Genomic DNA, 27,231 nt, shown 5'->3' on the forward strand with positions numbered 1-27,231 from the left:
GGAGGGGAGCTGGGGCTGGTGGTTGGAGCAGGGGGAGGTGGGAGCCCGGACTCCTGGGTTCTCTCCCTGGCTCTGGGAGGGGGTTGGAGCGGGGGCGGGGGGCTGGGAGCCCGGACTCCTGGGTTCCCTGCTCTGGGGCTCATCCTCCCTCTTTTTTGTCATCTCAGTTTCCCCCGAAGCTGCCGTGGGGGCGGGGCGGCGGGAGAGGCCGGGCAGGGCCCGGGGCTGCGAACCCAGGAGTCCGGCTCCTCGGGGCTGCTGCAGCCGCAATGGGGCGGGACCTGTGGGCGGGGCCTGTAGGGGGCGGGCCAGGGAGGGCGCCCACGCGCCCACCCCGTGACTGGAAACCAACCGCCACCCTCGGCGCAGCTGTTTAAACCCGAGGGGGGCGGGGCTGGGAGGGGAGCGGCCGTTCGCGGCACGAGGCCGGGGGCGGCGCAGGCGCGAGGCGGGGGCCAGGCAGCGTGGACAGTCCCAGGGACAGCGCGGGGGGTTGAGGTGGCACTTGGGGCGGCTAACGACCTTGAGCCCCCCGGCATGGGGAGAGCGGGGCCCAGAGGCAGGAGCATGGGCCTGGCAACCCTCCCCCTGGGAGCTGGGATCCGCCAGGGCAGTGGGGGGGGGGGGGGGAGCCAGAGGCTGCGCCCCAGCCCCCCTTAGCAACCTCCCCTTGCTCCTGTACCCTCCATACCCAGAGGGCGGACGAGCCACCTGGGAGCAATGGCCTAAACGAGGGATGGAGCTTGTCCTGGGGACTTCCCTATGCTGACCCCCCTCCCTGCCCCCAGCCACTCCCCCCCCATCCCATTCCTCACCCCTCTGCCCCCAGCCACTCCCCCACCCTGGGGCCAGATGGGAGCCGGCACCCCCTTGTGGGGAAAGGCCCCATGCCCTTAGCCAGCTCCCTCCTCGCAAAGAGAGTTTCTGGCACCCAAATCCCTTCCCTACCCCCCGTGTTCTGCTTTGATCCTCTTCCGCCTCTGCCCAGGTGGAAACCGTGGCCATGGAAGAGGCCCAGCCCGCTGCAGCGCAACGTGGCGAGATTCTCAGGGGCTCAAGTGGATCAGAAGGTAGGGGGGCCTCTGTGGCTCAGGGGGGCCTGTTCTTCCCCCAGAGCAGCCCCATCCCTTTGGGTAACAGCTTGTCCTCCCCCTGCAGGTGAGTAAATTGGTGCCATTCCAGCTGGCCAAGGATTAGAAGAAAGTCCCCATCAGATGGGCAGGTAAGATGCCTGCTGGATGGTCACGGAGTTCGGGCTGGGGGGTCCACAGTCCCCTTCAGGTTAGCAGAGGGGCTCCCTGAGGCCACTTCTGTTCCCCACTCAGTCTGAACCCAGGTCTCTGAAGCCGCAGGGGCAGGATTCAGCAAGGTGCTTTTCACACTGCATGTGCCACATCTATGTGCTTTGATGAGCTTTTCTGTAGTCACTGCCTTGCGCTCCCTTCTCAGAGCTGGTGATAGAACCCAGGAGTCCTGACTCCCAGCCACCCCTGCCCTAACCACTGGACCCCACTCCCCTCCCCAAGCTGCAGATGGAACCCAGGAGTCCTGATTTCCCAGTCACCAGCACGCAGGGCCGTCCTTAGGATTTATGGTGCCCTAGGCGGGATTATTAAACTGGTGCCCCTGTGCCTGTCTTGCTCTTAGCAACACAAGCATAAGCTTACGCTACTGGAAACCTTGCCACATGCATGTTATGAAAACCAGTTTAACATAGTTAAGCACATTGTAATGCTGATGCACTAGCACTAAAGAAGTAGCACTATCGAAAAAATTCTGATTTGACAGAATGATGCAAATAATATAATTTTTTTAATTTGTCAACATTTTATTGGAAATTTCTATGAAGAGGTATTGAAACAAGGATTTGTTTTTAATTAAAAGCATCTTTCTGGCTTTTTTGGCTGCAAAATCAGGAATAAAGTCATCGAATGACAAAGACAAAGTGATGGCTTGTTCGATTGCAAGAATAGCAAGACCAGTCAAGCGTTCCTCACTCATAGAACGGAGATAGTTTTTAATGAGCTTTAGTTTTGAGAAACTCCGTTCTCCTGATGCTCCTGTTACAGGAATTGTCAGTAGAATACGCGTGGCAACGTACACATTAGGATATATGTCAACAAGTTTGCTGGTCTGAGTAAACTGTACAATGTCTATTATCGATTTTGCATGTGGCAACATTGATGACAGTGTACTTAATTCTTCGTACAGTTCAAGTCCATTTAAATCAAAACGATCACCGTGCTTCAGGAGGCTCTCTAGGTCAGGGGTCCCCAACGCGGTGCCCGTGGGTGCCATGGCGCCCGCAGGGGCCTCTCAGTGCACCTGCGTACTGGCCGACGGACAAGCATCCGCTGAAATGCCAGTGAAATTCGGCGGCATTTCAGCGGCGACGCCTCTGGATGACGCCGCTTGCCGCTGATAAGCAGCGTCATCCAGAGGAGTTGCCGCTGAAATGCTGCCAAATTTTGGGGGGCATTTTGGTGGATGCTTGTCCACCACCACGGTCCTTCGTCTGGTGCCCGCCAGACAAAAAAGGTTGGGGATCACTGCTCTAGGTTCTTGCACTTTGTCATTAGTTGCTCTTGTTTTCCTGTTTCGTTGAATTTAGTCCTGCTCAGCCCGCTACCAGCTGAGTGAATGGAACCCCAGGCCGACAGCGGGTTGAGTGGCTCAGCCGGGGTCTCAGCTGCCGGCCTGCTCAGCCCGCTGCCAGCCTGGGGTTCCTTGGGGGGTCCCCAGGCCAGCAGTGGGTGCTGAGTGGGGCCGGTGGCCGGGACCCCGGGTGGCAATGGGGCAGCAGCTGGAACCCCAGAGCAGCGGCAGGCTGAGCCGCTCAGCCCACCGCCGCGTGCCATCGAAACTCAGCTCGCGGGCCACCTTTGGCACATGTGCCGTAGGTTGCCGACCCCTGCTCTATACACTAGTAAGGAGAGGAGCATATTACCGTTGCTGGAGGGCTCTATTGAGCAGTAACAGGCTAGAGGAAAGTCAGGCGACATTTTTTGTCTCTCTGCTGAAAACTGGCCCACTCCCTTCCCCATACCAGACTTGTCACAAATAATTGTCAACAACTTAATTTTCTGTTTTTGGCTAAGATATTGATTTGTAAAAAGAAAATATTGAAATTGAATTCAGGATTGTTAGCAAGCTCTTTTGCAAACAAAGTTGTTAAATGACAATCTAAATGGCAACACAGCCCTGCTTTCCTGCTTGGCTCACCCCCAGCCTGCTGGTCCAACAGCTGCAGTAGAGGAGGAGATAGGTGGAAAACTGCAGGACCCCAAAATCCACCTCTTGGGGTGCAGAGTGGCAACAGCAGCAGCAAACCCTCCGGTCCGATCACACGCCAATGGGCACCACTGCCAGCCCAACGGACCATGGTGAAGTTAGCCCAGCATCTGACCTCAGGGACGGGGCACCCACGGAGCCACAGCAGCTCATCCTGCCCTGTGCAGCTCCCCCCGGATGAGGTGGATCACTGCCAGCCCGGGGGAGAGACGCGCTCCCCAGCTAGGGTGACCAGATCCAGATGTCCTGATTTTATAGGGCCAGTCCCAATATTTGGGGCTTGTCTCATATAGGTACCAATTACCCCCACCTAGGGTGACCAGACAGCAAGTGTGAAAAACCGGGATGGGGGTGGGGGGAATAGGAGCCTATATAAGAAAAAGACCCAAAAATCAGGAGTCCCTATAAAATTGGGACATCTGGTCACCCTACAGGTGTGTTCCTTCCCCCACCCCTTCCCAGAGACCCCAGCAGCCAATCCCCTCCCTCAGCCTGTGCTGCATTCGGCTCTCTCTAGGACCCAGCAGCCTGCTCTTACATGCTCCACTGCTTCCCGGCTGTCAGGTGCCCCCAGACCTAGTGGTGCCCTAGGCGGCTGCCTGTTCTGCCTACGGCGAAGGATGGCCCTGCCAGCAAGGTTTGAAACCTCCAGAGACCCGACTTGATCCCCATGGTGCAGGTTATGGGAGCCCCGGGGGGCGTCTGATGAGCAGTTGGATGTCCCTGGGACAGTCACTCGGAAGTTACAACTCCAGACCCCTGGGTTCCATTTCTGGTTGTGCCACTGGCCCAGCGGGGTTGGAGGGGCCCTGTCCTGCCAGCAGGGGGCGCTAGGAGCCATCAGAATGGCTGTAACAGGGCTCCCCCTCTCCCCCCTTGTAGATATTCTAAAGAATGCCATCAAGGACTACAAAGAGGTCTACTCCGAGATCGTTAACCGAGCCAGCAGGACCCTCCAGCGGGTCACACTCTTCTGGGACTGGGACAGTGCCAGGCGCTAGGGGGCGCCGTGCTGCGGGGCGCCGGTCAGTGCCAGGCGCTAGGGGGCGCCGTGCTGCGGGGGGCCAGTCAGTGCCGGGCGCTAGGGGGCGCCATGCTGCGGGGGAGCCGGTTAGTGCCGGGCGCTAGGGGGCGCCGTGCTGCGAGTGCTGGGCGCTAGGGGCGCCGTGCTGCGGGGCGGTCAGTGCCGGGCGCTAGGGGCGCTAGGCGCCGTGCTGCGGGGCTGGAGTGCTAGGGGCGCCGTGCTGCGGGGGGCCGGGCGCTAGGGGGCGCCGTGCTGCGGGGCCGGTCAGTGCCGGGCGCTAGGGGCGCAGGCGCCGTGCTGCGGGGGCCGGGCACTAGGGGGCGCCGTGCTGCGGGGTGCCAGGCACTAGGGGGTGCTGTGCTGCGGGGGGCCAGGCAATAGGGGGCGCTGTGCTGAGGGGGGCCAGGCACTAGGGGGCGCCGTGCTGCGGGTGCCAGGCACTAGGGGCGCCGTGCTGCGGTGCCAGGCACTAGGGGCGCTGTGCTGCGGGGGGCCAGGCGCTAGGGGGCGCCGTGCTGCGGGGGGCCGGGCGCTAGGGGGCGCCGTGCTGCGGGGGGGCCGGGCGCTAGGGGGCGCTGTGCTGTGGGGTGCCAGGCACTAGGGGGCGCTGTGCTGCGGGGTGCCAGGCACTAGGGGGCGCCGTGCTGCGGGGGGGACCGTCTTTCAGTCGAGCGACCTTTAAGCAGAGTTCGGAGCCGTTGTGTTTGCCCGGGGGGCCGGGGCAGGCTTGGCTCCGTTCTGGTGGAGCCCGGGGGCCGGCAGCCTTTCAGCAGTGCTGGGCCGAGTCTTCGCCCACTCCCTGTACTTGGGGGTCTCGCGGGCCGGTCAGCCACGTTAACGTTCTTAGAAGGTCTCTTTCTGCGCGTCTGTAATCTGGAACTCAGCTATTGGGGTGTGTCAAGTAAATAAGGTTTTTAAAATGTTTACGAAGCTTCATTTAAAATTAAATAAAATGCAGAGCCCCCAGCCCAGTGGCCAGGCCCCGGGCAGTGTGAGCGCCACTGAACAGCAGCTCGCGTGCCGCCTTCGGCACCTGTGCCAGGGGCTGCCCACCCCCGGTGTAGCCCTTTCCTCTTGCCACTCCCCTCCTGATGCCAGGAATAGAACCCAGGCGTCCTGGTTCCCAGCCCCCTTGTTCTAACCATTCAACGTCACTTACCTCTTTGTCAGGGATGGAACCCAGGAGCCCTGACTCCCAGACCGCCTTGCTCCAGCCCCTAGCTGTCACTCCCCTCCCAACGTCCAGGAGAGACCATTGGACCGGCCAGACTGGCCAGCCCAGCGTCCCGTCTTCTGACCGTGGCCAGTGCCAGGTGCCCCCGAACAGGACAGGGCGATTATGGAGTGATCCGTCCCGTCGCCCATTCGCGGCTTCTGGCAAACAGAGGCCAGGGCCACCATCCCCGCCCAGCCTGGCTAGTAGCCACTGAAAGAGAGAACTCAGGAGTCCTGCCTCTCTGCACCCCCTGCTCTAACCACGGGACTCCACTCCCCATCCCAAGCCTCTGCGCAGTTACCTGGGGGGGGGGGTGTTTGGGCTGCAACAGGTGGAGATAGACACCAAGCGTCGCATCTAATCCTGGTCAGCAACCTGCCGCACCTGGACAGGAGAACCTGAAACAGGGAGGGGCCGGCTGGCTGTCACAGATCCCCCCTCTGGGGAGGCTTCCAAGCCCTCAAGGGTTAATCCTTGTCATTAGGCTCCACCCACCCAATCCCACCCCCTAAAAACTGCCAGGGCTGATCCCTGCATGCCCCCATCCTGGCACTGTGTCCCCTGCCCCTAGCGGCCAGAAGGCTGCCTGGCAGTGCCCATGCCCCGCTCTGATGGTTACAGCAAGGGAGGCAGGACTCCTGGGTCCTATCCCCAGCTCGGGGAGGGGAGGGGGGTCTAGTGTTAGAGTGGGGGAGGCTGGGAGCTAGGACACCGGGGTTCTTTTTCCAGCTCTGTGAGGTTTGAGCAGGGTCTTTGCTCTGCCATTAAACCCGCTTACCTCCTTGTCCAGATCCCCAGCCCTCCGCAGAGTCCCCAGGCGAGTGACACCCCCCGGCGTGTTGCAGGGACGATTGCACGGCCAAGCTGGACCCCTCACCCTCAGCTTCATCTACATGAAGGGCAACGCTGCTAAGGAGTGAAGCCCCGCCCCTTCCCTAAGAGCCCCGCCCCCTGACTGACAGGCGCTCTCTGCCCTTTCAGCTGATGTGTGGGAGATGTTGAAGAAACTGTAAATGGGACCCAGGTAGCTGTGGAGTCTGGGATACCAGGGATTAATCTCCACCCCCAGGAGCTGTAGGCTCCTCCCCTCTGGTAATAGGTAATAATTGGAGATATGCCAATCTCCTAGAACTGGAAGGGACCTCGACAAGTCATCGAGTCCAGCCCCTGCCTTCACTAGCAGGACCAATTTTTGCCCCAGATCCCTAAGTGGCCTCCTCAAGGATTGAACTCACAACCTTGGGTTTAGCAGGCCAGTGCTTCAACCCCTGAGCTCTCCTGCCCCCCAATGGAGGGGCTTGCAGAGCAGGGGGGCTGTGCCCCCTGAGCCCAGCCCCTTTAACACATTCTATCCCCAACCCTTCCAGGAAGAGACGCGAGGGCTGGGGGGATGTCAGGGAGTTGGTGACTGTGGAATTTGTTTGGGCTTGTCAGGGAGGGGAGTGTTAGAGTGAGGCGGGGGGAGCCAGGACTCCTGGGTTCTATGGCCGGCTCTGGGATGGGAGTGGGGGCTAGTGGGATAGGGGAGGTGACAGGCTGGCGGTGAGGCCTGGCTGCCAGGCCCAGAACCCAGGAGTCCTGCTCTCACTCACCGTAGGGTAGATCTGGGCCTGTCTGAGGTGCTGTGATGGCCCGGTGGGTCGGGTGGCCGCTCTGTGAGCCTGGGGGTGGGCGGTTTGGATCCCGCGTGGCCGGCAGAGCCCAGAGCCTGGCCGTTTATACCCCGCCACACAGGCGGCTGGTTCCCTGTGCCCGCAGGTGTCAGGGACACGCAGCCTGGGCGGGTCCTTTACCCTTCTCTGGCGGCTGGGGAGACCAAGTGAGCCATTTTCCCTCTGGGGAGGGGGAGGAGGGCTGGCCCCTGGGGCTCTGGAGAGTGGGAAGCCCCAAGACCTTTGGGAAAGGGAGGGGTGCATGGAGTTGCAATGGGGAGGGTGGAGGCTGGGCCCCTCAGGGACTGTGGGGAAACTGAGGCACGAGGAAAGGAGAAGTGGGCCAGCTAGAACCCAGGTGTCCGGGACCCAGTGGTGTACCCACTCTGCCATGCTGGGAGCCGGTTACTGGGCTCAGATGGAGGAAGTGGGGCTGAGTGCGGGGGTGAGCCCTGAGGGAGGATGTGGGCGGGGCTGTGTGTGAAGATGTGATGGTCGCTGATCCCCCTGCCCCGATCCCTCGGGTACCTGGAGTACAGCTGCACGCTCACCACGGACCCGGCCGAGGGTGAGTTCCAGTGGGGGGCGCAGGCCACCAAGGAGACCTCCAAGATGCAGATCCGGGGGCTAGCCCCAGGGGGCTGAGGTTCACTCAGAGGGGCCATGGGGCTATGGATAGGAGGGTGAGGGCTAAAACCCCGGGGGGGGTAATTCTTGGGCAACCAAGGGAGCTGAGGTTTGGGGGGTCCCCTACAGGGGTTAGGTGACTGTGCCCCCTAAGGGCTGCTGGTGCCCATGTAGGATCGGGGGGGGGGGGGCTGTCCCAGCCCCCATTCCTGGCTCTGCCCGTCAGATCCAGAGCAAGGACCCCAAAGCCTGGAGCAGGCGGCAGCTGCAGTGCCCCTGGTGGGGCCAGCCGGGGGGCGCGCAGGAGGAAGCGGCCAGCCCCCACTTCACCCACGGCGCCTTGTGAACCAGGGGCCCCTGCCCATGCTGAGCCCAGCGCCCAAGGAGCCCCTGGGCCACTGCCTTCCCCCCCAGCACAGCTACACCTCAGCTGCAGAGACCCCTCCTCACCTTGCTGGGGAGGGCCCCAGGCAGCTTGTGCAAACCTCTCCCTCCCAAGTCGCCCCGCAGTGGGATTCCTCTCCAGAGGGGCAAACTCCCTGGTAATTCACCCAGCATTAGCCCCTCCCCTGTTAGCGGTGGGGTCAGTTCTGTTACTCATGGGGTCTTTGCAGCAGGCAGCTGGGGAGCCCCAGATCTTAACACTGCGTAGCCGAGGGGGTCGGTTACCTGACAGCTGGGCCTGTGTCTGCCGCTGCTGCGTTCCTCCCCGTGGTATTCATGCCCCATGGCGATCACGGAGCCTTGCTGCCTGATTCCGCTCAGGGCCGAGCAATTGGCTCAGGCTCTCTGCACACTCAGGCAGCGTTGCTCGGGGCAGCACCCCCTTGCCAGGCTCGCTGGGGGCTAGGAACCCATTAAAAGCCGAGCGCATGCGGAAATCCGTGTCTCCAGTCTAGTGCCACCACCCTCCCGGGGAGAACAGCACCGACTACACAGCCGTGGCAAAGGAGAGAGCCGGCTTTAATGGGCACAAGCAGTTAATAGTGGGGGGGCACCGTCCCCAGTGCTTCCTCGGGCTCCCGCGTCACGTCGACATTCTGCAACGAGATCCGGGAGGCCCAGGGTCACGCCCGCCTTGCTGGCTGGAGCCGTGCCTGGTCCCATGGCTTTGAGAGCGGGGGGGGGTCCCCTCCCTACCCCCGATCATTTAGACTGGTCTCTGGGCAGGGACTGTGTCATGCCTGGAGCCCTGATCTCAGGCAGGGGTATCTGTGATGGACCCCTGCTGTCAGGTGGGGTGTCAGGTGCACCCCCAGGGATGTTAGCACAGGTTACACATGGAGTTTAGTGGCCGTATAGTGGGATGGGGGGCAGGAAGGGGGCAGTGAGGCGATTTAGGAGCTGGCAGGAAGGGGGCACATCCTGGTTATGGGGGCCAAATTGACTTTACCTGCACCCCAAGCTGGGAGAGTTTCCAGACCAAGATCTTTCAAGCGGGGCCATTTGGTGGGCTCCAGGCTGGCCAGAGGGGTGGTCCAGTAGTGCCAGGAAGGGGGGGGGCAGGCTAGCTTTGTGGGGCAGGTACTGCGATGGGGGGGATAGAGGAAATGGTTGGGGGGCTTGCAGATCTGCTTCCCCCTCCCAAGGTGGGGGAGGGTTGCAGGGGACAGGCCTGGAGGGTGTTAATTTCACATGGGCTTTTGTCAGTTTCTGGGTGTCCCTCCGTGAGATCAGGACTGGGAGAGAGCACTGGCCTAGCCCCCCAGCTTGGGGGCAGCGGAGGAAGCCACTCACCTGGGGGCGCTCCCGGTGCGTGTTCACAGCCTCCACGTTGAGGAAAATGGACTCCACTTGACAACCTGCCAGCACCCCATAAAGGAGAAGGCCCCTAGATTAGAGCAGAGAGATCCGTGCCCCCCCTTTCCTCCCTGGGGCAGGGCATATAACTGGGTCTGGTCCCCAAGATTGGGGCGGGGGGGGACCTGCCAGTAGGATGCGAATGGACCCAGAGGCACCTGTCTGAGGGCAGCGGGACCAGCCCATGGTGGATGGAGATGCACTCACCGTATGCCACGGGGGTCAGTTTGAGCACGGTGTGCAGCGGGCATTTCAGATAGGGCAGCTCCTCTGTGGGGAGAGAAGAGGGCCCTTAGATGGGGGAGTTCTGGGGTGCACAGGATCCAGCCCATGGGACACACTGTTCCCCATAGTCACCACTTTTATATGGTGGTTATATTTTGTATAAAGCCTTGTGAGGTGGACCTTGAAAAGTCATAATCCGCTGAACATCGCTGTCCTGTTACAGTGTGTGTATCGACATTGTCTAGGGAGTTATGAGATTTGGCTGTACGATTGTTACTGCTGTGTTATCATTCTGGGCACCACTCACAAGCCACTTTCCCAGGGACGAAGACACACGGGCTCGCCAGCAACGTGTTAGAGCCATGACCTGTCTAACTGGACGGGGCTGGACAAAGGCATGTATGTTTGCAGAGTACATACGTCATGGAACTGCATGAGCCAGCAAGGACTTTTTCAGTGAAAAGGGTTAGGATATAAGAGTGGCTCCCTCTCCTCCCCCATCTCTACCCACGGGATCAAAAACCCATCCGTGAACTGGGAGGACTGGTCCGAACTGGCCGCTTTCCACTTCGCAGGGACAGCTGCAAGTTATGGGGTGAGAGACCGGGTGCTCTCAGATCCTATTTAGCTTGGTGAAGTGGAGGAGTGAGCTGGTGCTTTTCTCCTGTTAGTTTGGGATGTTGTGCCTGTGTCACTGCCAGCTCCCCTGCTCTGGTTAGTGCCCGGGTTGATCTAACCCGGCGGGGTTGGGGGGCTCCTCGGAGGCAGGGCGGGTTCGTTACCCGTCGATGCAATGACGGACGTTTGCACTGTTTGGAGGGAGCCGCACGTTTCTGGGGAGCGAGGGCTGCGCGGGGGTCGCCCTGGCTCTGTTCGGGCGTGGCTGGGAGAGCAGGCGCGGCACGTTGCTGGGGGCCGGGGCAGGGCCTGGACTGGCTGCTGCCACTAGCCGAGCAGGGAGAGGCACGAGAGGTCGGAGACTCGCCAGAGGAGATCAAAGGGAAGCACATTGTCCGAGTCCCAAACCTGCTTCGACCGAGCGGGTTCTCGCCCCCCCGGACGCTGCGGGGCCGTTACGTCCATACACAGGCTCCCCCTGAACCTTGGGCCCAGCCTGCTCGGTTCAGGTCTCGATCGTCCCCGTCTTCCAGCGCAGGCGGGGGAGGAGATGCCACCGTCCTGTTTTATCCCCCAGGCCCTGAGCCTGGCGTCCGCCAGCCCGGCCGGGTCCTGGGGGCCCTGCTGTGGCACAGAGCGGAGCAGCCCCCCCCCTTGTTCACACCCCGCCTGGGCGTGGGGCACCGGGGGCTCCCAGCGTATCTCAGTAACAGCCGTCCAGCCAAGCCTCACCCTCTTCGCCGGTCACCATGGGGTTCAGCACATCCCGACCTTCCCTGTGATCCCTTCGCGGCCAGGCGTGAACGACACGGTGCCACGCCGGGTACAGCATGTCCCAGGGGGCAGCTAGAGGGGGGGGGGGTACCTGCGCTCTTGTCCAGGAAATAGGCCAGCAGGCAGCGCATGACGGCCTGATGGCAGATCACCAGCACGTTCTCCTGCCGCTCCAGCTCCATGATGACGGGCTCCAGCCGCTGCACCAGGTCCTCGTATGACTGGGGAGAGTTGGGGGGGGGGGCGATGCCGATGAGAGAGACGCTGCCTCCCTCCATCTCCTCCGCCCCCGGCCCAGGATAACAACAGTCACCCCCCAAATCTGCCCATAGATCCTACAGTGGCAGGAAGTTCCACGGGCTCCGTGTGTGTGTGAAATACATTGCCCCCCTGCATCATGGGGCAGGGAGTTCCACAGGCTGCGTGGTGCCAAATTCATTCCCCTTAGGAAAACCCCACGGCAGGAGCCCCATCGCTGACCTGCAAGGGGTTCCACAGGCTGCGTGCGCTGCTAAACACACAGTGGCAGTGAGTTCCCCAGGTTATTTATGTCTCACTAGAATTTGCCTCCAAGATCATGTGACAGGGAGTTTCATGGGTTACTGACAAGTGAATCCCCCCCATTGCTCCAGTCGGGGTGCAGGGCACCCCCTTACCTCCCCTTTGGGGTAGCGGTAGCGGTATTTGTCTTGATCACGCAGGGCAAACTCCTCCGGGTGATGGGCCTGGATCTCCTCATAGGACATCTCCTCACAGACGCCCTGAAACACCCCACACCATTACCCGGGGGTGGCCGGCCGCTCAGGCTCTGTCCCCACCTCGGGAGGGAAGGGGGGGATCTAGGGGATGGGAGGCCCGGACACCTGGGTTCTCACCGCGTCAATCTCGTTCAGCGCCTTCCACTGCTCGTAGGGCACGTGCAGGGCCTCGGCCGTCTGGATCGTCCGCTTCATGTGGCTGGTCCACACCTTGAGCTGCCGGATGTTCTGGCTCTCGATGAAGCTGGCCAGGGCCGAGGCAAACTAGGGGGGCGGAGAGGGGGTGACCCCCGTCCCCCAGCCAGGGAGGCCCTGGCTCCCTCCCTGTGTCGCTGCTTCTAGCACGGGAGAGCCCTGATCCCCTGGTAGCAACTGCCTCATCCCCACTTGCTATGGGGGTGCAGCTTTCCAGCCCCCCAAATGTGTGCACTGGGGGGGTGCCACTGTCATCCAGTCCCCACCCCTCAAGTCCCCTCATTGCGATCCCGCCCCCACCTGCTCGCTGCGGGGGGGAGCCCCAAGTCACCCCCACCTGCTCGCCACGGGGGGGAGCCCCGAGTCACCCCCGTGCCCCGCCCCCACCTGCTCGCCGCGGGGGGGAGCCCTGAGTCACCCCGATGCTGCCCCCACCTGCTGGCCGCGGGGGGGGAGCCCTGAGTCACCCCGATGCTGCCCCCACCTGCTCGCCGCGGGGGGGAGCCCCGAGCCGCCCCCACCTGCTGGCCGCGGGGCCCGAGCCGCCCCACCTGCTGGCCGCGGGGAGCCCCAGCCGCCCCTGTGCCCGCCCCACCTGCTGGCGCGGGAGCCCGAGTTGCCCCTGTGCCCCGCCCCACCTGCTGGCCGCGGGAGCCCCGAGCCGCCCCACCTGCTGGCCGCGGGAGCCCCGAGTGCCCCCTGTGCCCCGCCCCACCTGCTCGCCGCGGGGAGCCCTGAGTCACCCGATGCCGCCCCACCTGCTGGCCACGGGGAGCCCTGAGTTGCCCCTGTGCCCCGCCCCACCTGCTGGCCGCGGGGAGCCCCGAGCCGCCCCCACCTGCCGGCCGCGGGGAGCGAGCCGCCCCACCTGCCGCCGGGGAGCCCCGAGCCGCCCCACCTGCCGGCGCGGGAGCCGCCCCACCTGCCGAGGAGAGCCCGAGCCGCCCCCACCTGCCGGCCGCGGGGGGGGAGAGCCCCGAGCCGCCCCCACCTGCCGGCCGCGGGGGGAGAGCCCCGAGTCGCCGCCGATGCGCCCCTGCAGGTTGTGCCGGCTCTCGCCGTGCCGGGTCAGGTAGATGGCCCGCGGCGTGACGTGGATGTTCATCAGGTAATACACGGTGCGGCTCTGCACGTGGTCCTGCACCCGGTTCACCAGGTACCGCAGCCCCACGTTGAAGATCTTGATGTAGGACAGGGCGCTGGGGGGGGATGAGCAGGGGCTCAGGACGCCTGGGTCCCAGCTCTGGGAGGGGAGTGGGGGCTGGGAGCCCGGACGCCTGGGTTCTCTCCCTGGCTCTGGGAGGCCAGTGGGGGCTGGTGGCTAGAGCAGGGGGGTGGGAGCCAGGACGCCTGGGTTCTCTCCCGGCTCTGGGAGGGGAGTCGGGGGCTGGTGGTTAGAGCAGGGGGGGATGGGAGCCCGGATGCCTGGGTTCTCTCCCCGGCTCTGGGAGGGCAGTGGGGGCTGGGAGCCCGGACGCCTGGGTTCTCCCCGCTCTGGGTGGGGAGCGGGGGCTGGGAGCCCGGACGCCTGGGTTCTCCCCGCTCTGGGCAGGAAGGGGGGGCTGGGAGCCCAGACGCCTGGGTTCTCCCCCGCTCTGGGTGGGGAGCGGGGGCTGGGAGCCCAGACGCCTGGGTTCTCCCCCGCTCTGGACGGGAAGGGGGGGGTCTCACCTGTCCAGCTCGTCGTCCAGGGGCTGGTAGTGGAGCCGGTAGCACTCGATGCGCTTGAGGAAATCCTCCACCACCTCCTCCCGGTCACAGTCCTTGTAGTCCGGGCTGCTCAGCTTCACTTGCTGCGGGGGGGGAGGCCAGGGAGCTGGGCCCGGAGCCGAGGGGCCCGGAGCCGAGGGGCCCCCCTCCCCCACCGTGTGTGTGTGTGTGGGGGGGACACCCAGGGCTGCCCGCCTGCCTCCCGCCCCTGTGTGTGTGTGTGTGTGGGGGGGGACACCCCGGGCCACCCGCCTGCCTCCCCGTGTGTGTGTGGGGGGGGGGGGGGACCCCCCGGGCCGCCCGCCTGCCTCCCCCCCCCCCCGTGTGTGTGTGTGTGGGGGGGACACCCCGGGCCGCCCGCCTGCCTCCCCCCCCGTGTGTGTGTGGGGGGGGGACACCCCGGGCCGCCCGCCTGCCTCCCGCCCCTGTGTGTGTGTGTGTGTGGGGGGGGACACCCCGGGCCGCCCGCCTGCCTCCCCCACCCCCGTGTGTGTGTGTGGGGGGGGACACCCCAGGCCGCCCGCCTGCCTCCCCCCCGTGTGTGTGTGGGGGGGGACACACCCCGGGCCGCCCGCCTGCCTCCCCCCCCGTGTGTGTGTGGGGGGGGACACACCCCGGGCCGCCCGCCTGCCTCCCGCCCCCGTGTGTGTGTGTGTGTGGGGGGACACCCCGGGCCACCCACCTCCCCCAGTGTGTGTGTGTGTGGAACACCCCCAGGCTGCCTGCCCCCCCAGTGTGTGTGTGTGTGTGGGGGGAACCGGGACAGCCTGGTCCCTGCGAGGGGGCGTGTTTCTCTCACTGTGATGTTCTCCTCGATGATATCCGGGTCGTCGCAGATGGACTCGATGAAAAACACCTGGGGGGGCGGCGAGGTGTTAAAGTGGGTCTGACAGTGACTGGAGATCCCAGCGCTGGGCCCGTGCCCCCCAGCAGTGCCCCCAGCCAGACACCCCCCCCCCAGCGCTGCACCCTTCCCCCCGGCAGTGCCCCCAGCCAGACACCTCCCAGCACTGCGCCCTTCCCGGCAGTGCCCCAGCCAGACACCCCCAGCGCTGCGCCTTCCCCCAGCAGTGCCCCAGCCAGACACCCCCTCCCAGCACTGCGCCCTTCCCCGGCAGTGCCCCAGCCAGACACACCCCAGCGCTGCGCCCTTCCCCGGCAGTGCCCTCAGCCAGACACCCCCTCCCAGCACTGCGCCCTTCCCGCGGCAGTGCCCCAGCGCTGCGCCCTTCCCCGGCAGTGCCCCAGCCAGACACCCCCTCCCAGCACTGCGCCCTTCCCCTGGCAGTGCCCCAGCCAGACACCCCAGCGCTGCGCCCTTCCCCGGCAGTGCCCCAGCCAGACACCCCAGCACTGCGCCCTTCCCCGGCAGTGCCCCAGCCAGACACCCCAGCACTGCGCCCTTCCCCGGCAGTGCCCCTGCGCTGCGCCCTTCCCCCCGGCAGTGCCCCCAGCCAGATACCCCCTCCCAGCGCTGCACTCCTCCCCGGCAGTGCCCCTGCGCTGCGCCCTTCCCCGGCAGTGCCCCAGCCAGACACCCCCTCCCAGCACTGTGCCCTTCCCCCAGCAGTGCCCCCAGCGCTGCGCCCTTCCCCGGCAGTGCCCTCTGCGCTGCGCCCTTCCCGGCAGTGCCCCAGCCAGACACCCCCCTCCCAGCGCTGCGCCCTTCCCCCCGGCAGTGCCCCTGCGCTGCGCCCTTCCCCGGCAGTGCCCCAGCCAGACTCCCCTCCCAGCACTCGCCCTTCCCCGGCAGTGCCCCAGCCAGACACCCCCTCCCAGCGCTGCGCCCTTCCCCCCGGCAGTGCCCCCAGCCAGATACCCCCCTCCCAGTGCTGCACTCCTCCCCCCGGCAGTCTCCCCAGTGCTGTGAGCTTCCCCCCGCTGGCGCCCCCAACCAAGGCCCCCAAAGTACTGCGGACTTCCCCTGCAGCAGTGCCTTGGGCCAGACTTCACCTTGTAGCCATGGTCTCTGGCGAACTGCAGGATCATGTTCCTTCGCTCCCGGGTCGTGTTGGTGGCATCAAACACCTGAACATAGGAGCAGGCATGAGGCCGGGGTAGATGGGCCCAGGGGTCTGGCTGGGGGGAGGAAGGGGGAGGGTCCCTCTTACCGCGACCTGTCCCTCCTCCCGGCTCAGGTAAGTGTGGACATCTTTCAGAGCGGCCAGAGCGCACTCCCTGGGGGGGAGGGGAGGGGAGGGGTGAGACCCTTATATGTACCCCAGACCTCCCCCAGGCTGTGCTGCAAACTTCCCCCCAGCAGTGCCCCCAACCAGGGTCCCCCCCAGCGCCGCGAGCTTCCCCCAGCAGTGCCCCCAACCAGGGTCCCCCCCCAGCGCCATGAGCTTCCCCCAGCAGTGCCCCCAACCAGGGTCACCCCCAGCGCCGTGAGCTTCCCCCCAGCAGTGCCCCCAACCAGGGTCCCCCCCCAGCACCGTGAGCTTCCCCCAGCAGTGCCCCCCAGCACCGCAAGCTTCCCCCAGCCAGGGTCCCCCCCAGCGCCGCGAGCTTCCCCCAGCAGTGCCCCCAACCAGGGTCCCCCAGCGCCGTGAGCTTCCCCCCAGCAGTGCCCCCAACCAGGGTCACCCCAGCACCGTGAGCTTCCCCCAGCAGTGCCTCCAACCCGGGTCCCCCCAGCGCCATGAGCTTCCCCAGCAGTGCCCCAACCAGGGTCACCCCAGCACCGTGAGCTTCCCCCAGCAGTGCCTCCAACCAGGGTCACCCCCAGCGCTGCAAGCTTCCCCCCAGCAGTGCCACAAGCTTCCCCCAGCAGTGCCCCCAGCTCACCCCCTCACCTGCGAATGTGCATGGCCTCCTGGTTATCTGGCCGGAAGAACTCGTAGTTCTGGTAGGTCTGCACGGCCTCGCGGCGGTACTGCCCCACGTTGAACACTGCGGGGAGAGTGGGGGGTGGGCTGGGGTCCCCGTGCCCCTCCCCACAGCTCCCCGGGATACCCTCCTCCGACAGACACCCACCCTGTCCCCTAATTCCCTGCCTCCACAATCGGACACCTGACCCCCTGCCCGCTCCACAATTCCCTCCCCCCAGAGATCTCTGTTCCAGCCAGCTCCACGGACCCCCCCCCCCTTAGAGACTCCAGCTGCCCTGATCCCCACCCGCCATCTCCTCTGAACCCCAGCCCGCCCCCCACCTCACCCTTGGTGGGGATCCCAATCCAGTTCAGGTAGTGGGTCAGCTTCTTGGAGATATAGGTCTTCCCACGGGCTGGCAGCCCCACCAGGATCACCATAGTGGGTGAATTGGTAAACTGAGGCACAGCAGCTGTTGTGTGAGGGAGAACAGACACCGTTAGCGATAGGGGCTAGAGGCCAGATCCCCAAACCAAGCTGCACCCTCAAATCCCCCCACCCTGAGGCTAGAACCCCCTAGAGGGGACAGGCCCCGTGCCCCATTCCCTAACCCCGTAAGCCAGCCAGTCCCTGCCCTGGGGCCGGACGAGAGCCAGCGCCCCCCACAGGCCACCCCGACTCACACCCCCTGCGCTGGCGCAGCCGGTTGCTGGCATGCGGGATCCACACTTTCTGCAGCGGCGTCTGGGTGAGCTCCCCCATCTCCGACATCCTGCCCCCGGGAGCTCACCAGGCACCTCAGCCCCACAGGCTGCCCCTTGCCCTGGGACCAGCTGGTCCCACCCTCTGGGCAGCCTGCGGGGGGGGGAGGGGGGGGAGGGACACCGAGATCACTGACCCCCGTGCTGTGTACATTGCAGATAACACTGATCCCCGCCCCCCGAAGCCAGCCAGTCCCTGCCCTGGGGCCAGATGGGTGCCAGCCCCATTCCCAGCCCCCCTGCCTGGCCAGACAGTGGGTCCCCTGTCCCCAATCCCCCTGCCCGCTTCCCGTGCTGATCATCCGCGTGCCCGGGAGCCTGCCAGCGCGCCAGGCTCAGGACCAAAGGCTGATGCCCCCTCACAGAGGGAGGCCGGAGATCGGGGAGGACATTCCCCCGCCACGCGCAGAATGGGGCCAGGGGCGAATCTCCTGCCAATCTGGGGCTCTGGCAGGCCAGCTCCAGACCCACCCCAAGTGTGGATCCTGCAGCACTGTCACAGCAAGAGCGGAGCGGCCTGGGGGAGGTCGGGATCCCGGCAAAGGACCCCCCACGGGGAAAGTGGGGGGGGCTCTTGGAATTCTCCCTGTCTAGAGGACAAGCAGCTTCACACCTAAGCAGGCCCAATGCCAAGGATGTGGCTGGGGGCATTAAAAGGGACCAGGCTTTGCCTGCTCTAACCAGCAGATCCTGCTCCCCTCCCAGAGCCGGGAGAGAACCCAGGAGTCCTGGTTTCCAGCCTCCTGCTGCACTAACCATCCAATCCCACTCACTGCCCGGAGCCAGGGGGAGAACCCAGGAGTCCTGGCTCCCAGCCCCGCCCTGCACTAACCATCCAATCCCACTCACTGCCCGGAGCCAGGGGGAGAACCCAGGAGTCCTGGCTCCCAGACCTCCCCCTGCACTAACCATCCAATCCCACTCACTGCCCAGAGCTGGGAGAGAACCCAGGAGTCCTGGCTCCCAGCCCGCCCTGCACTAACCATCCAATCCCACTCACTGCCCGGAGCCAGGGGGAGAACCCAGGAGTCCTGGCTCCCAGCCCGCCCTACACTAACCATCCAATCCCACTCACTGCCCGGAGCCAGGGGGAGAACCCAGGAGTCCTGGCTCCCAGCCCCCCCCCTGCACTAACCATTACCCCAACCCTCCTGGCTCCCAGTCAAGACCCAACTCAGACCAAGTGAGTCTTTGCTTCCTTACCTGGTATCTTAGTTGGCTTTTGCTCCATGGCTCAGGGCTTTGGGGGGGGGGGTGTCAAGTGGGTTGGAGAAGGGGGGTGGGAGTCAGGCTCCTGGGGCATGGGGGCCGGGGGGGGCAGTAGGACACCTTGGTCAGCCCCACATCGACTCAGTGGAAGCAAAAACAAACCAGGGAGCTGTTCCAGCCGGAGCCATGTGCCCCGCTGCAAAGGTCACAGCTAATATTACACCGGGCATGGCGGGGGCTGGGAGCCAGGACGCCGGGGTTCTCTTCCCTGCTCTGGGAAGCAGGATTAGGAAGGCCATAGGATTACCTGCCCCCCCCAGTGTATCATACTCCCCCCACCCGAGACAAAGTCCCCTGCCAGCCCAGCCTCCCCCAGGTGCCCCTGAAGCCCCACCCCCAGGACACGTAAATGTATTGGCCCCGCCCCTTTCCACACCTCTCACAGGTGTGTTGGGGAGGAGAGATACTAACAACTGGGGGTGGGGCGTGTGGAGCTCCTGGCTGCTCCAGCCCCACCAGGGGGCGCTGTGGGGAGCAGGGGCAGCACAGGTGTAGACTGCAGGAGACAAATCCCCCTGCTCTAACCACCAGCCCCACTGCCCTCCCAGAGCCGGGGGAGAACCCAGGAGTGCGGGCTCCCAGCCCCCCTGCTCTAACCACCAGCCCCCACTGCCCTCCCAGAGCCGGGGGAGAACCCAGGAGTCCTGGCTCCCAGCCCCCCCTGCTCTAACCACCAGCCCCCACTGCCCTCCCAGAGCCGGGGGAGAACCCAGGAGTCCTGGCTCCCAGCCCCCCCTGCTCTAACCACCAGCCCCCACTGCCCTCCCAGAGCCGGGAGAGAACCCAGGAGTCCTGGCTCCCAGTCCCCCCTGCTCTAACCCACCAGCCCCACTGCCCTCCCAGAGCCAGGAGAGAACCCAGGAGTCCTGGCTCTCAGTCCCCCCTGCTCTAACCCACCAGCCCCACTGCCCTCCCAGAGCCAGGAGAGAACCCAGGAGTCCTGGCTCCCAGTCCCCCCTGCTCTAACCACCAGCCCCCACTCCCCTCCCAGAGCCGGGAGAGAACCCAGGAGTCCTGGCTCCCAGCCCCCGCTCTAACCACCAGCCCCACTCCTCCCAGAGCCAAGGAGAGAACCCAGGAGTCCTGGCTCCCAGCCCCCTGCTCTAACCACCAGCCCCACTCCTCCCAGAGCCAGGAGAGAACCCAGGAGTCCTGGCTCCCAGTCCCCTGCTCTAACCCACCAGCCCCACTGCCCTCCCAGAGCCGGGGAGAACCCAGGAGTCCTGGCTCCCAGCCCCCCCCCACTCTGACCCACCAGCCCCACTCCTCCCAGAGCCAGGAGAGAACCCAGGAGTCCTGGCTCCCAGCCCCCTGCTCTAACCACCAGCCCCACTCCTCCCAGAGCCAGGAGAACCCAGGAGTCCTGGCTCCCAGCCCCCTGCTCTAACCCACCAGCCCCACTCCTCCCAGAGCCAGGAGAGAACCCAGGAGTCCTGGCTCCCAGCCCCTGCTCTAACCACCAGCCCCACTCCTCCCAGAGCCGGGAGAGAACCCAGGAGTCCTGGCTCCCAGCCCCTGCTCTAACCCACCAGCCCCACTGCCCTCCCAGAGCCAGGAGAGAACCCAGGAGTCCTGGCTCCCCGTCCCCCCGGCGCTAACCCACCAGCCCCACTGCCCTCCCAGAGCCAGGAGAGAACCCAGGAGTCCTGGCTCCCAGCCCCCCCCCTCTCACCAGCAGGCCCCACTCCCCTCCCAGAGCCGGAGAGAGAACCCAGGAGTCCTGGCTCCTAGCTCACCCCTGCTCTAACCACCAGGCCCCACTCCCCTCCCAGAGCCAAGGAGAGAACCCAGGAGTCCTGGCTCCCGGCCCCCCCGGCTCTAACCCACCAGCCCCCACTCCCCTCCCAGAGCCAGGAGAGAACCCCGGAGTCCTGGCGCCCAGTCCCCCCTGCCCTAACCCCCCCGCCCCCACTGCCCTCCCAGAGCCGGGGGAGAACCCAGGAGTCCTGGCTCCCAGCCCCCCCTGCTCTAACCCACCCGCCCCCCTCCCCTCCCAGAGCCCGGAGAGACCCCAGGCGGCCTGGCGCCCCGCCCCCCCGGCGCGGACCACCCGCCCCCACTCCTCCCAGAGCCAGGGAGAACCCAGAGTCCTGGCTCCCAGCCCCCTGCTCTAACCCACCACCCCCACTCCCCTCCCAGAGCCAGGAGAGAACCCAGGAGTCCTGGCTCCCAGCCCCCCCTGCTCTAACCACCAGCCCCCACTCCCCTCCCAGAGCCGGGGGAGAACCCAGGCATCCTGGCTCCCAGCCCCCCCTGCTCTAACCACCCGCCCCCACTCCCCTCCCAGAGCCGGAGTCCGGGCTTCCAGGTCTCCATGGGGCGGGGGGGGGTGGTGCGGTGACTATTTCCTTTGACATGCGGGGGGGGGGGAATGTTTGGCTATTTGCCAGTATCCAAGATGGCTGCCAACTGGCGTTACTAAGGGCAACGAAGCTCCGCTGCCAGCGTCCAACATGGCCGCTCGGGCTTCACCCATCGTCCAGGTCGATCACGTGACGAACTGTCAGCGTCCCTTCCCCTGTGTGACCCGGCAGAACCAGATCAGCTGGTGTTTGCCTCCCGCCCCGCTTCCTGCGGGGTAAGCAGGGGCTGGGCTGGGGGGCTGGGCTCGTGGGGGACAGTGGGGCTGGGCTGGGGGCTGGGCTCGTGAGGGCAGTGGGGCTGGGCTCGTGGGAGGAGGTGGGGCTGGGCTCGTGGGGGCAGTGGGGCTGGGCTGGGGGCTGGGCTCGTGGGGACAGTGGGGCTGGGCTGGGGGCTGGGCTCGTGGGGACAGTGGGGCAGGAGGGAGGTCTGGGCTAGGCTCGTGGGGAGGTGGGGCTGGCCTGGGAGGTTGCGATTGTGGGGTCAGCGGGGCTGGGGAGATGGATCTGGGGGCTGGGGGATGCCTAGGCAGGGATGGGTCGCAAGGTGAATGTTGTGGGGCAGGGGGCACCCAGATAGAAACATAGTGGTGGGGGTGGGGGACTCGGGCACAGCGGGGCAGGGGATTGTGGGAGGCGGGGGGATTTGGGGGACAGTGGCTGGGGCAGACACTGGGGGCAGCGCGATCCTGGAGGATCAGTGGGGTTTGGGGGAGCTGGGTGGGGGGCTGGAGCGCAGCCTCACGCTCCTCTCCCCCCCTGCCCCTCCCCCCACTCCTCAGCTGCCTGTCGCTGGGATCCGGGGGCCCCCCTGCAGCATGGCGCAGCCACGCGGGGTGAACAGCCTGCGCTTCAACCAGGACCAGAGTAAGCAGCACCCCCTGAACCCCGCCTCCGCCCCCCAAGGGGAGAACCCAGGAGTCCGGGGCCCTGCCCCCGCTCTAACCACCAAACCCCACTCCCCTCCCAGAGCCAGGGGGAGAACCCAGGCGTCCGAGGCCCTGCCCCCGCCCCTGCTCTAACCACCAAACCCCACTCCCCTCTCAGAGCCAGGGGGAGAACCCAGGCGTCCGAGGCCCTGCCCCCGCCCCTGCTCTAACCACCAAACCCCACTCCCCCTCCCAGAGCCAGGGGGAGAACCCAGGCGTCCGAGGCCCTGCCCCCACCCCTGCTCTAACCACCAAACCCCACTCCCCCTCCCAGAGCCAGGGGGAGAACCCAGGCGTCCTGGAAGCCCCTTCCCCCACGGTGGGGCTGGGGTTTAACCCGCTCTCTGCCCCTCCCTCCAGGCTGCTTCTGCTGCGCGATGGAGTCCGGGGTGCGAATCTACAATGTGGAGCCGCTCATGGAGAAAGGGCACCTGGGTAAGGAGGGGGGGCGGCCTGGTGGGGAGGGCAGGGGATGGGGGGGGCTGGCTGGGGGGGTGGCATCGGACTCCACCCCGATTTTCTACCCCCCAGATCACGAGCAGGTCGGCAGCGTGGCCCTGGTTGAGATGCTGCATCGATCCAACCTCTTGGCCATTGTAGGGGGAGGAGGGAACCCCAAATTCTCAGAGATCTCAGGTATGTACCCGGGGGGGGGGAGGGGCTGGGAGCCCGGACTCCTGGGTTCTCTCCCCAGCTCTGGGGTGGGGGGGGAGGATTTGGGGGTAGCACTGTCTGCTCTCACCTATGTCCCCCCCAGTGCTGATCTGGGACGACGCCCGCGAGGGGAAGGGAGGCAAAGACAAGCTGGTTCTGGAATTCACCTTCACCAAACCTGCCCTGGCCGTGCGCATGAGACACGACAAGTGAGTGTGAACCCAGGCGTCCGGCCTCCCAACCCCCACCTCGAATCACCAGCCCCCACTCCCCTCCCAGAGCCGGGGGAGAACCCAGGCGTCCGGCCTCCCACCCTCCCGCTCTAACCACTAGCCCCCACTCCCCTCCCAGAGCCGGGGGAGAACCCAGGCGTCCGGCCTCCCACCCTCCCGCTCTAACCACCAGCCCCCACTCCCCTCCCAGAGCCGGGCAGAGAACCCAGGAGTCCTGGCTCCCGGCCCCCCGCCACTAACCACCAGACCCCACTCCCCTCCCAGAGCTAGGGGAGAACCCAGGAGTCCTGGCTCCCAGCCCCCCTGCTCTAACCACTAGCCCCCACTCCCCTCCCCTTGCCAGGAGAGAACCCAGGCGTCCGGGTTCTTGTGTTTCAGGATCATCATTGTGCTGAGGAACCGGATTTACGTTTATTCCTTCCCGGAGAATCCCACCAAGCTCTTCGAGTTCGACACACGGGACAACCCCAAAGGTACAGACCCCCCCAGCGTGACGCCCCCTCCCCCTGGCACCCCCCTGCCCAGCCCGACACCCCCCAGCAGTCCCCTGTCCCCCAGCACCCCTGGCGGTGCCCGCTCCCCCGGGCACGGACCCCCCCAGCACCTCCCTGCCCAGCCCGGCGCCCCCCCGCAGCCCCCTGTCCCCCAGCACCCCTGGCAGTGCCCGCTCCCCTGGGCACAGACCCCCAGCACCTCCCTGCCCAGCCCGGCACCCCCAGCCTCCCCAGCCCAGCCCGGCTCCCCCCAGCAGCCCCCTGTCCCCCAGCACCCCTGGCAGTGCCCGCTCCCCCGGGCACATACCCCCAGCACCTCCCGGCCCCGCCCGGCGCCCCCCAGCAGCCGCCTGTCCCCCAGCACCCCTGGCAGTGCCCGCTCCCCTGGGCACAGACCCCCCCCAGCACCTCCCTGCCCAGCCCGGCGCCCCCCAGGACCCCCTTGCCCAGACTCCTGCTCTCCCCCCAGGGCTCTGCGATCTCTGTCCCAGTCTGGAGAAGCAGCTGCTGGTGTTCCCCGGGCACAAGTGTGGCAGCCTGCAGCTGGTGGTGAGTGGGGGGCACGGGGGGGGGCACTCTGAGGCTGTGGAAGTGGAGGGGGGCTGTGCTCTCTGGGGCAGCTCGGTCTTAGCCCCACCTGCACCCCCAGGACCTGTCGAGCACCCAGCCGGGCACCTCGTCGGCGCCGTTCACCATCAACGCCCACCAGGGCGAGATCGCCTGCATCTCCCTCAACCAGCCGGGCACCGTGGTGGCGTCGGCCTCCCGCCAGGGCACCCTCATCCGCCTCTTCGACACCCAGAGCAAGGAGAAGCTGGTGGAGCTGCGCCGGGGCACGGACCCCGCCACCCTGTACTGGTGAGACCCCGGGCACTGCCCCCTCCCCTGGGCACGGACCCCCCTGGCACTGCCCCCCCCGGGCACGGACCCCCCCCGGCCATGGACCTCCCTGGCACTGCCCCTCCTGGGCACGGAACCCCCACAGCCACGGACCTCCCTGGCACTGCCCCCTCCCCTGGGCGCGGACCCCCCCCGGGCACGGACCTCCCTGGCACTGCCCCCTCCCCCGGGCACGGACCCCGCCACCCTGTACTGGTGAGACCCCGGGCACTGCCCCTCCCCTGGGCGCAGACCCTGCCACCCGGTACTGGTGAGACCCCCCCGGCACGGACCCCTCCCCTGGGCATGGACCCCCCTGGCAGTGCCCCATCCCCTGGGCACGGACCCTGCCACCCTGTACTGGTGAGACCCCCCGGCACTGCCCCTCCTGGGCACGGACCCCCTGGCACTGCCCCCGGCCATGGACCCCCGGCCACGGCCCTCCCAGGCCCTGCCCCCGGGCACGGACCCCCTAGCACTGCCCGCCCCTGGGCACAGACTCCACCACCCTGTACTGGTGAGACCCCCCCCAGCACTGCCCCCTCCCCTGGGCACGGACCCCCCAGCACTGCCCCCTCCCCTGGGCACGGACGCCGCCACCCTGCACTGGTGAGACCCCCCCGGCACGGACCCCTCCCCTTGGCGCAGACCCTGCCACCCTGCACTGGTGAGACCCCCCCGGGCACTGCCCCCTCCCCTGGGCACGGACCCCCCTGGCACTGCCCCCCCGGCCATGGACCTCCCTGGCACTGCCCCTCCTGGGCACGGACCCCCGGCACTGCCCCCGGCACTGCCCCCTCCCCTGGGCACGGACCCCGCCACCCTGTACTGGTGAGACCCCCCGGCACGGCCCCCGCCCCTCGGCCCTGCTGCCTCCTGGGCACGGATCCCCAGCACTGTCCTCTCCTGGGCACGGACCCCGCCACCCTGCACTGGTGAGACCCCCCGGCACTGCCCCCTCCCCTGGGCGCAGACCCTGCCACCCAGTACTGGTGAGACCCCCCGGCACGGACCCCTCCCCTGGGCATGGACCCCCCGGCACTGCCCCCTCCCCTGGGCACGGACCCCTGGGCACTGCCCTCTCCCCTGGGCACCAACATCCCCCAGTGGGGGTCATTGCTGGGGAGAACTTGCAGCACGCAGGGGGCACTGCTGGGGAAGCTCGCAGCACTGGGGGGAGATCACGGCGCTTGGTAACCCCCCCCCCCCGATTTCCACAGCATCAACTTCAGCCACGACTCGTCTTTTCTCTGCGCGTCGAGCGACAAGGGGACGGTTCACGTCTTCGCCCTGAAGGACACGCGCCTCAACCGCCGCTCCGCGGAGGTACTCCCCCAAACCTGCCCACCGCCCCTCAACCGCCGCTCCGATCCCCCCCCGCTGCCCCCCCTGACGTGTCTCTCCCCAGGCTGGCGCGCGTGGGCAAGGTGGGCCCGGTGATCGGCCAGTACGTGGACTCGCAGTGGAGCCTGGCCAGCTTCACGGTGCCAGCGGAGTCGGCCTGCGTCTGTGCCTTCGGCCGCAGCTCCGCCAAGACCGTCAACTCCGTCATTGGTCAGTGGGGGGGCAGAGCGGGAGGGGGGAGAGGGTGGGGTCCCCCCCATCTCACACCCGTGTCCCGTCGCCCCCACAGCGATCTGCGTGGACGGCACCTTCCACAAATACGTCTTCACGCCCGATGGCAACTGCAACCGCGAGGCCTTTGACGTCTACCTGGACATCTGCGATGACGACGACTTCTGAGCCCCCTCGCACTGGAGCCCCCACCCGAGGCCGGAATCGCGGGGGGGTCATGGACTTCTAGCCATGGGAACATTAAGCTCCAGCTGTGAGATCCACCACCCATCCCGCTCTCGCCTGGCATCGAGATGCAGCCACCTCTAGGGTGGGGCAACAGCTGCACATAACATTGCACTGGAAGGGCTCACCCAGTGCTGAGCTGCAGCTCAGTTTGAATCAGCTGGGGCGTGACGGGAATTGAATCCAGCCTCCCTGGTTTCACACTCAGCTGCCTGGAGGGGAAATAGCCTGGCTTTTACTCTCTGCTGCTGTTCCCTTCACCTACAGGCACAGACACGCCCCAGCCTCAGTCGCATTGTAATACGCTGTAACCCCCCCCCCCCCAATTCACCGCTTGTGTATGGTTATATTTTGTACAAAGTATGCCTTGTGAGGTATCATTTGAAAAGCCATAATCTGCTGAACATCATTGTCCTGTTACAATGCGTGTAGCAACGTCAGATAGGGAGGTAGGAGATTTTGTTCTATGATTGTTACTGACATACCTTGTGAGTCTGGAAAACATCCACAGATTAACCCCTTAGACATAACCACAGGATCATGAACAAAAGTCCCAGCCGTCAGCCCTGGAGGACTGTGAGAGACGCTAAATATCTCCCGTGCCCCACAGCTGGTGACGTCACCTGCCTCACCCCCTTCTTACACAATGGAACTATCCATCTGCAGCCTATGGGAGGGGCTGGGCCTAACACGACAGTGTTCTCATTAGCCAGAAGTGCGATGAAGGGGTGGGGGGGGGAAGTTGGTTCACTGCTAGAATTACTGGTGTGGTGAAGGTTAGGAATGAGCTTGTGATTTTCCCTTTGTCACCAGCTCCGAGCTGCGCCCCTGCCCCATAAGCTCTTAAAAGCGTTTCCTAGTTAATTGGCACCGGTGTGTTTGTGGCGGTGGGTTCGGGGAGCTGCTCTGGGGCTCTGTTAAGGTGACACCCGTAGGACCTTGTCCCGCTCTGGCTGTAGGTGAACGGGAAGAGATGTCAAGTATCAGAGGGGTAGCCGTGTTAGTCTGGTTCTGTAGAAGCAGCAAAGAATCCTGTGGCACCTTATAGACTAAGGGCGAGGGGTCTGCGGCTGGCACTCCGGGGCCCACGGCTGAGGGGTGCTCAGCTGGGCACAGCACACAGGCCAGCAGCAAATTAAAGGGGGCACACG

The 27,231-nt window shown here is 65.7% G+C and overlaps 2 protein-coding genes and 1 long non-coding RNA gene across 5 annotated transcripts; 2 read left to right on the plus strand and 1 right to left on the minus strand.

The window, feature by feature from the left end:
- The first annotated feature begins 481 nt into the window (after positions 1–481).
- Positions 482–4,296, plus strand: LOC120388560. The gene is made up of 3 exons (XR_005590589.1): positions 482–1,070; positions 1,159–1,222; positions 4,174–4,296. It is a non-coding gene; the product is annotated as an uncharacterized LOC120388560 (long non-coding RNA).
- A 4,149-nt stretch (positions 4,297–8,445) lies between these two features.
- On the minus strand, positions 8,446–19,001 carry PFKFB1 (6-phosphofructo-2-kinase/fructose-2,6-biphosphatase 1). 3 transcript variants are annotated; one of them, XM_039510417.1, is made up of 14 exons: positions 17,385–17,503; positions 17,048–17,173; positions 16,686–16,782; positions 16,002–16,068; positions 15,844–15,918; positions 14,690–14,746; positions 13,852–13,973; positions 13,172–13,379; positions 12,103–12,249; positions 11,884–11,988; positions 11,319–11,448; positions 9,818–9,880; positions 9,548–9,612; positions 8,448–8,850 (listed from the first exon to the last, which is right to left on the minus strand). In XM_039510417.1, the coding sequence occupies exons 1-14, from the start codon at positions 17,470–17,472 to the stop codon at positions 8,791–8,793; spliced, it is 1,410 nt and encodes a 469-aa protein (XP_039366351.1). In that variant the 5' UTR covers positions 17,473–17,503; the 3' UTR covers positions 8,448–8,790. The 3 variants fall into 3 exon arrangements, with proteins under 3 accessions (XP_039366353.1, XP_039366351.1, XP_039366352.1); XM_039510418.1 differs by lacking the exon at positions 17,385–17,503 and adding an exon at positions 18,666–19,001 and having other exon boundaries at positions 8,449–8,850; XM_039510419.1 differs by lacking the exons at positions 16,002–16,068; positions 17,048–17,173; positions 17,385–17,503 and having other exon boundaries at positions 8,446–8,850; positions 16,686–16,783.
- A 2,212-nt stretch (positions 19,002–21,213) lies between these two features.
- WDR45 (WD repeat domain 45) lies at positions 21,214–26,443 on the plus strand. The gene is made up of 11 exons (XM_039510432.1): positions 21,214–21,309; positions 21,874–21,958; positions 22,381–22,455; positions 22,552–22,656; positions 22,778–22,883; positions 23,286–23,380; positions 23,871–23,950; positions 24,051–24,259; positions 25,501–25,602; positions 25,689–25,834; positions 25,914–26,443. The coding sequence occupies exons 2-11, from the start codon at positions 21,910–21,912 to the stop codon at positions 26,021–26,023; spliced, it is 1,077 nt and encodes a 358-aa protein (XP_039366366.1). The 5' UTR covers positions 21,214–21,309; positions 21,874–21,909; the 3' UTR covers positions 26,024–26,443.
- Positions 26,444–27,231: the final 788 nt, after the last annotated feature.

Source organism: Mauremys reevesii, linkage group 22 (assembly GCF_016161935.1).
Source record: "Mauremys reevesii isolate NIE-2019 linkage group 22, ASM1616193v1, whole genome shotgun sequence".
Lineage (NCBI taxonomy): Eukaryota > Metazoa > Chordata > Testudines > Geoemydidae > Mauremys > Mauremys reevesii.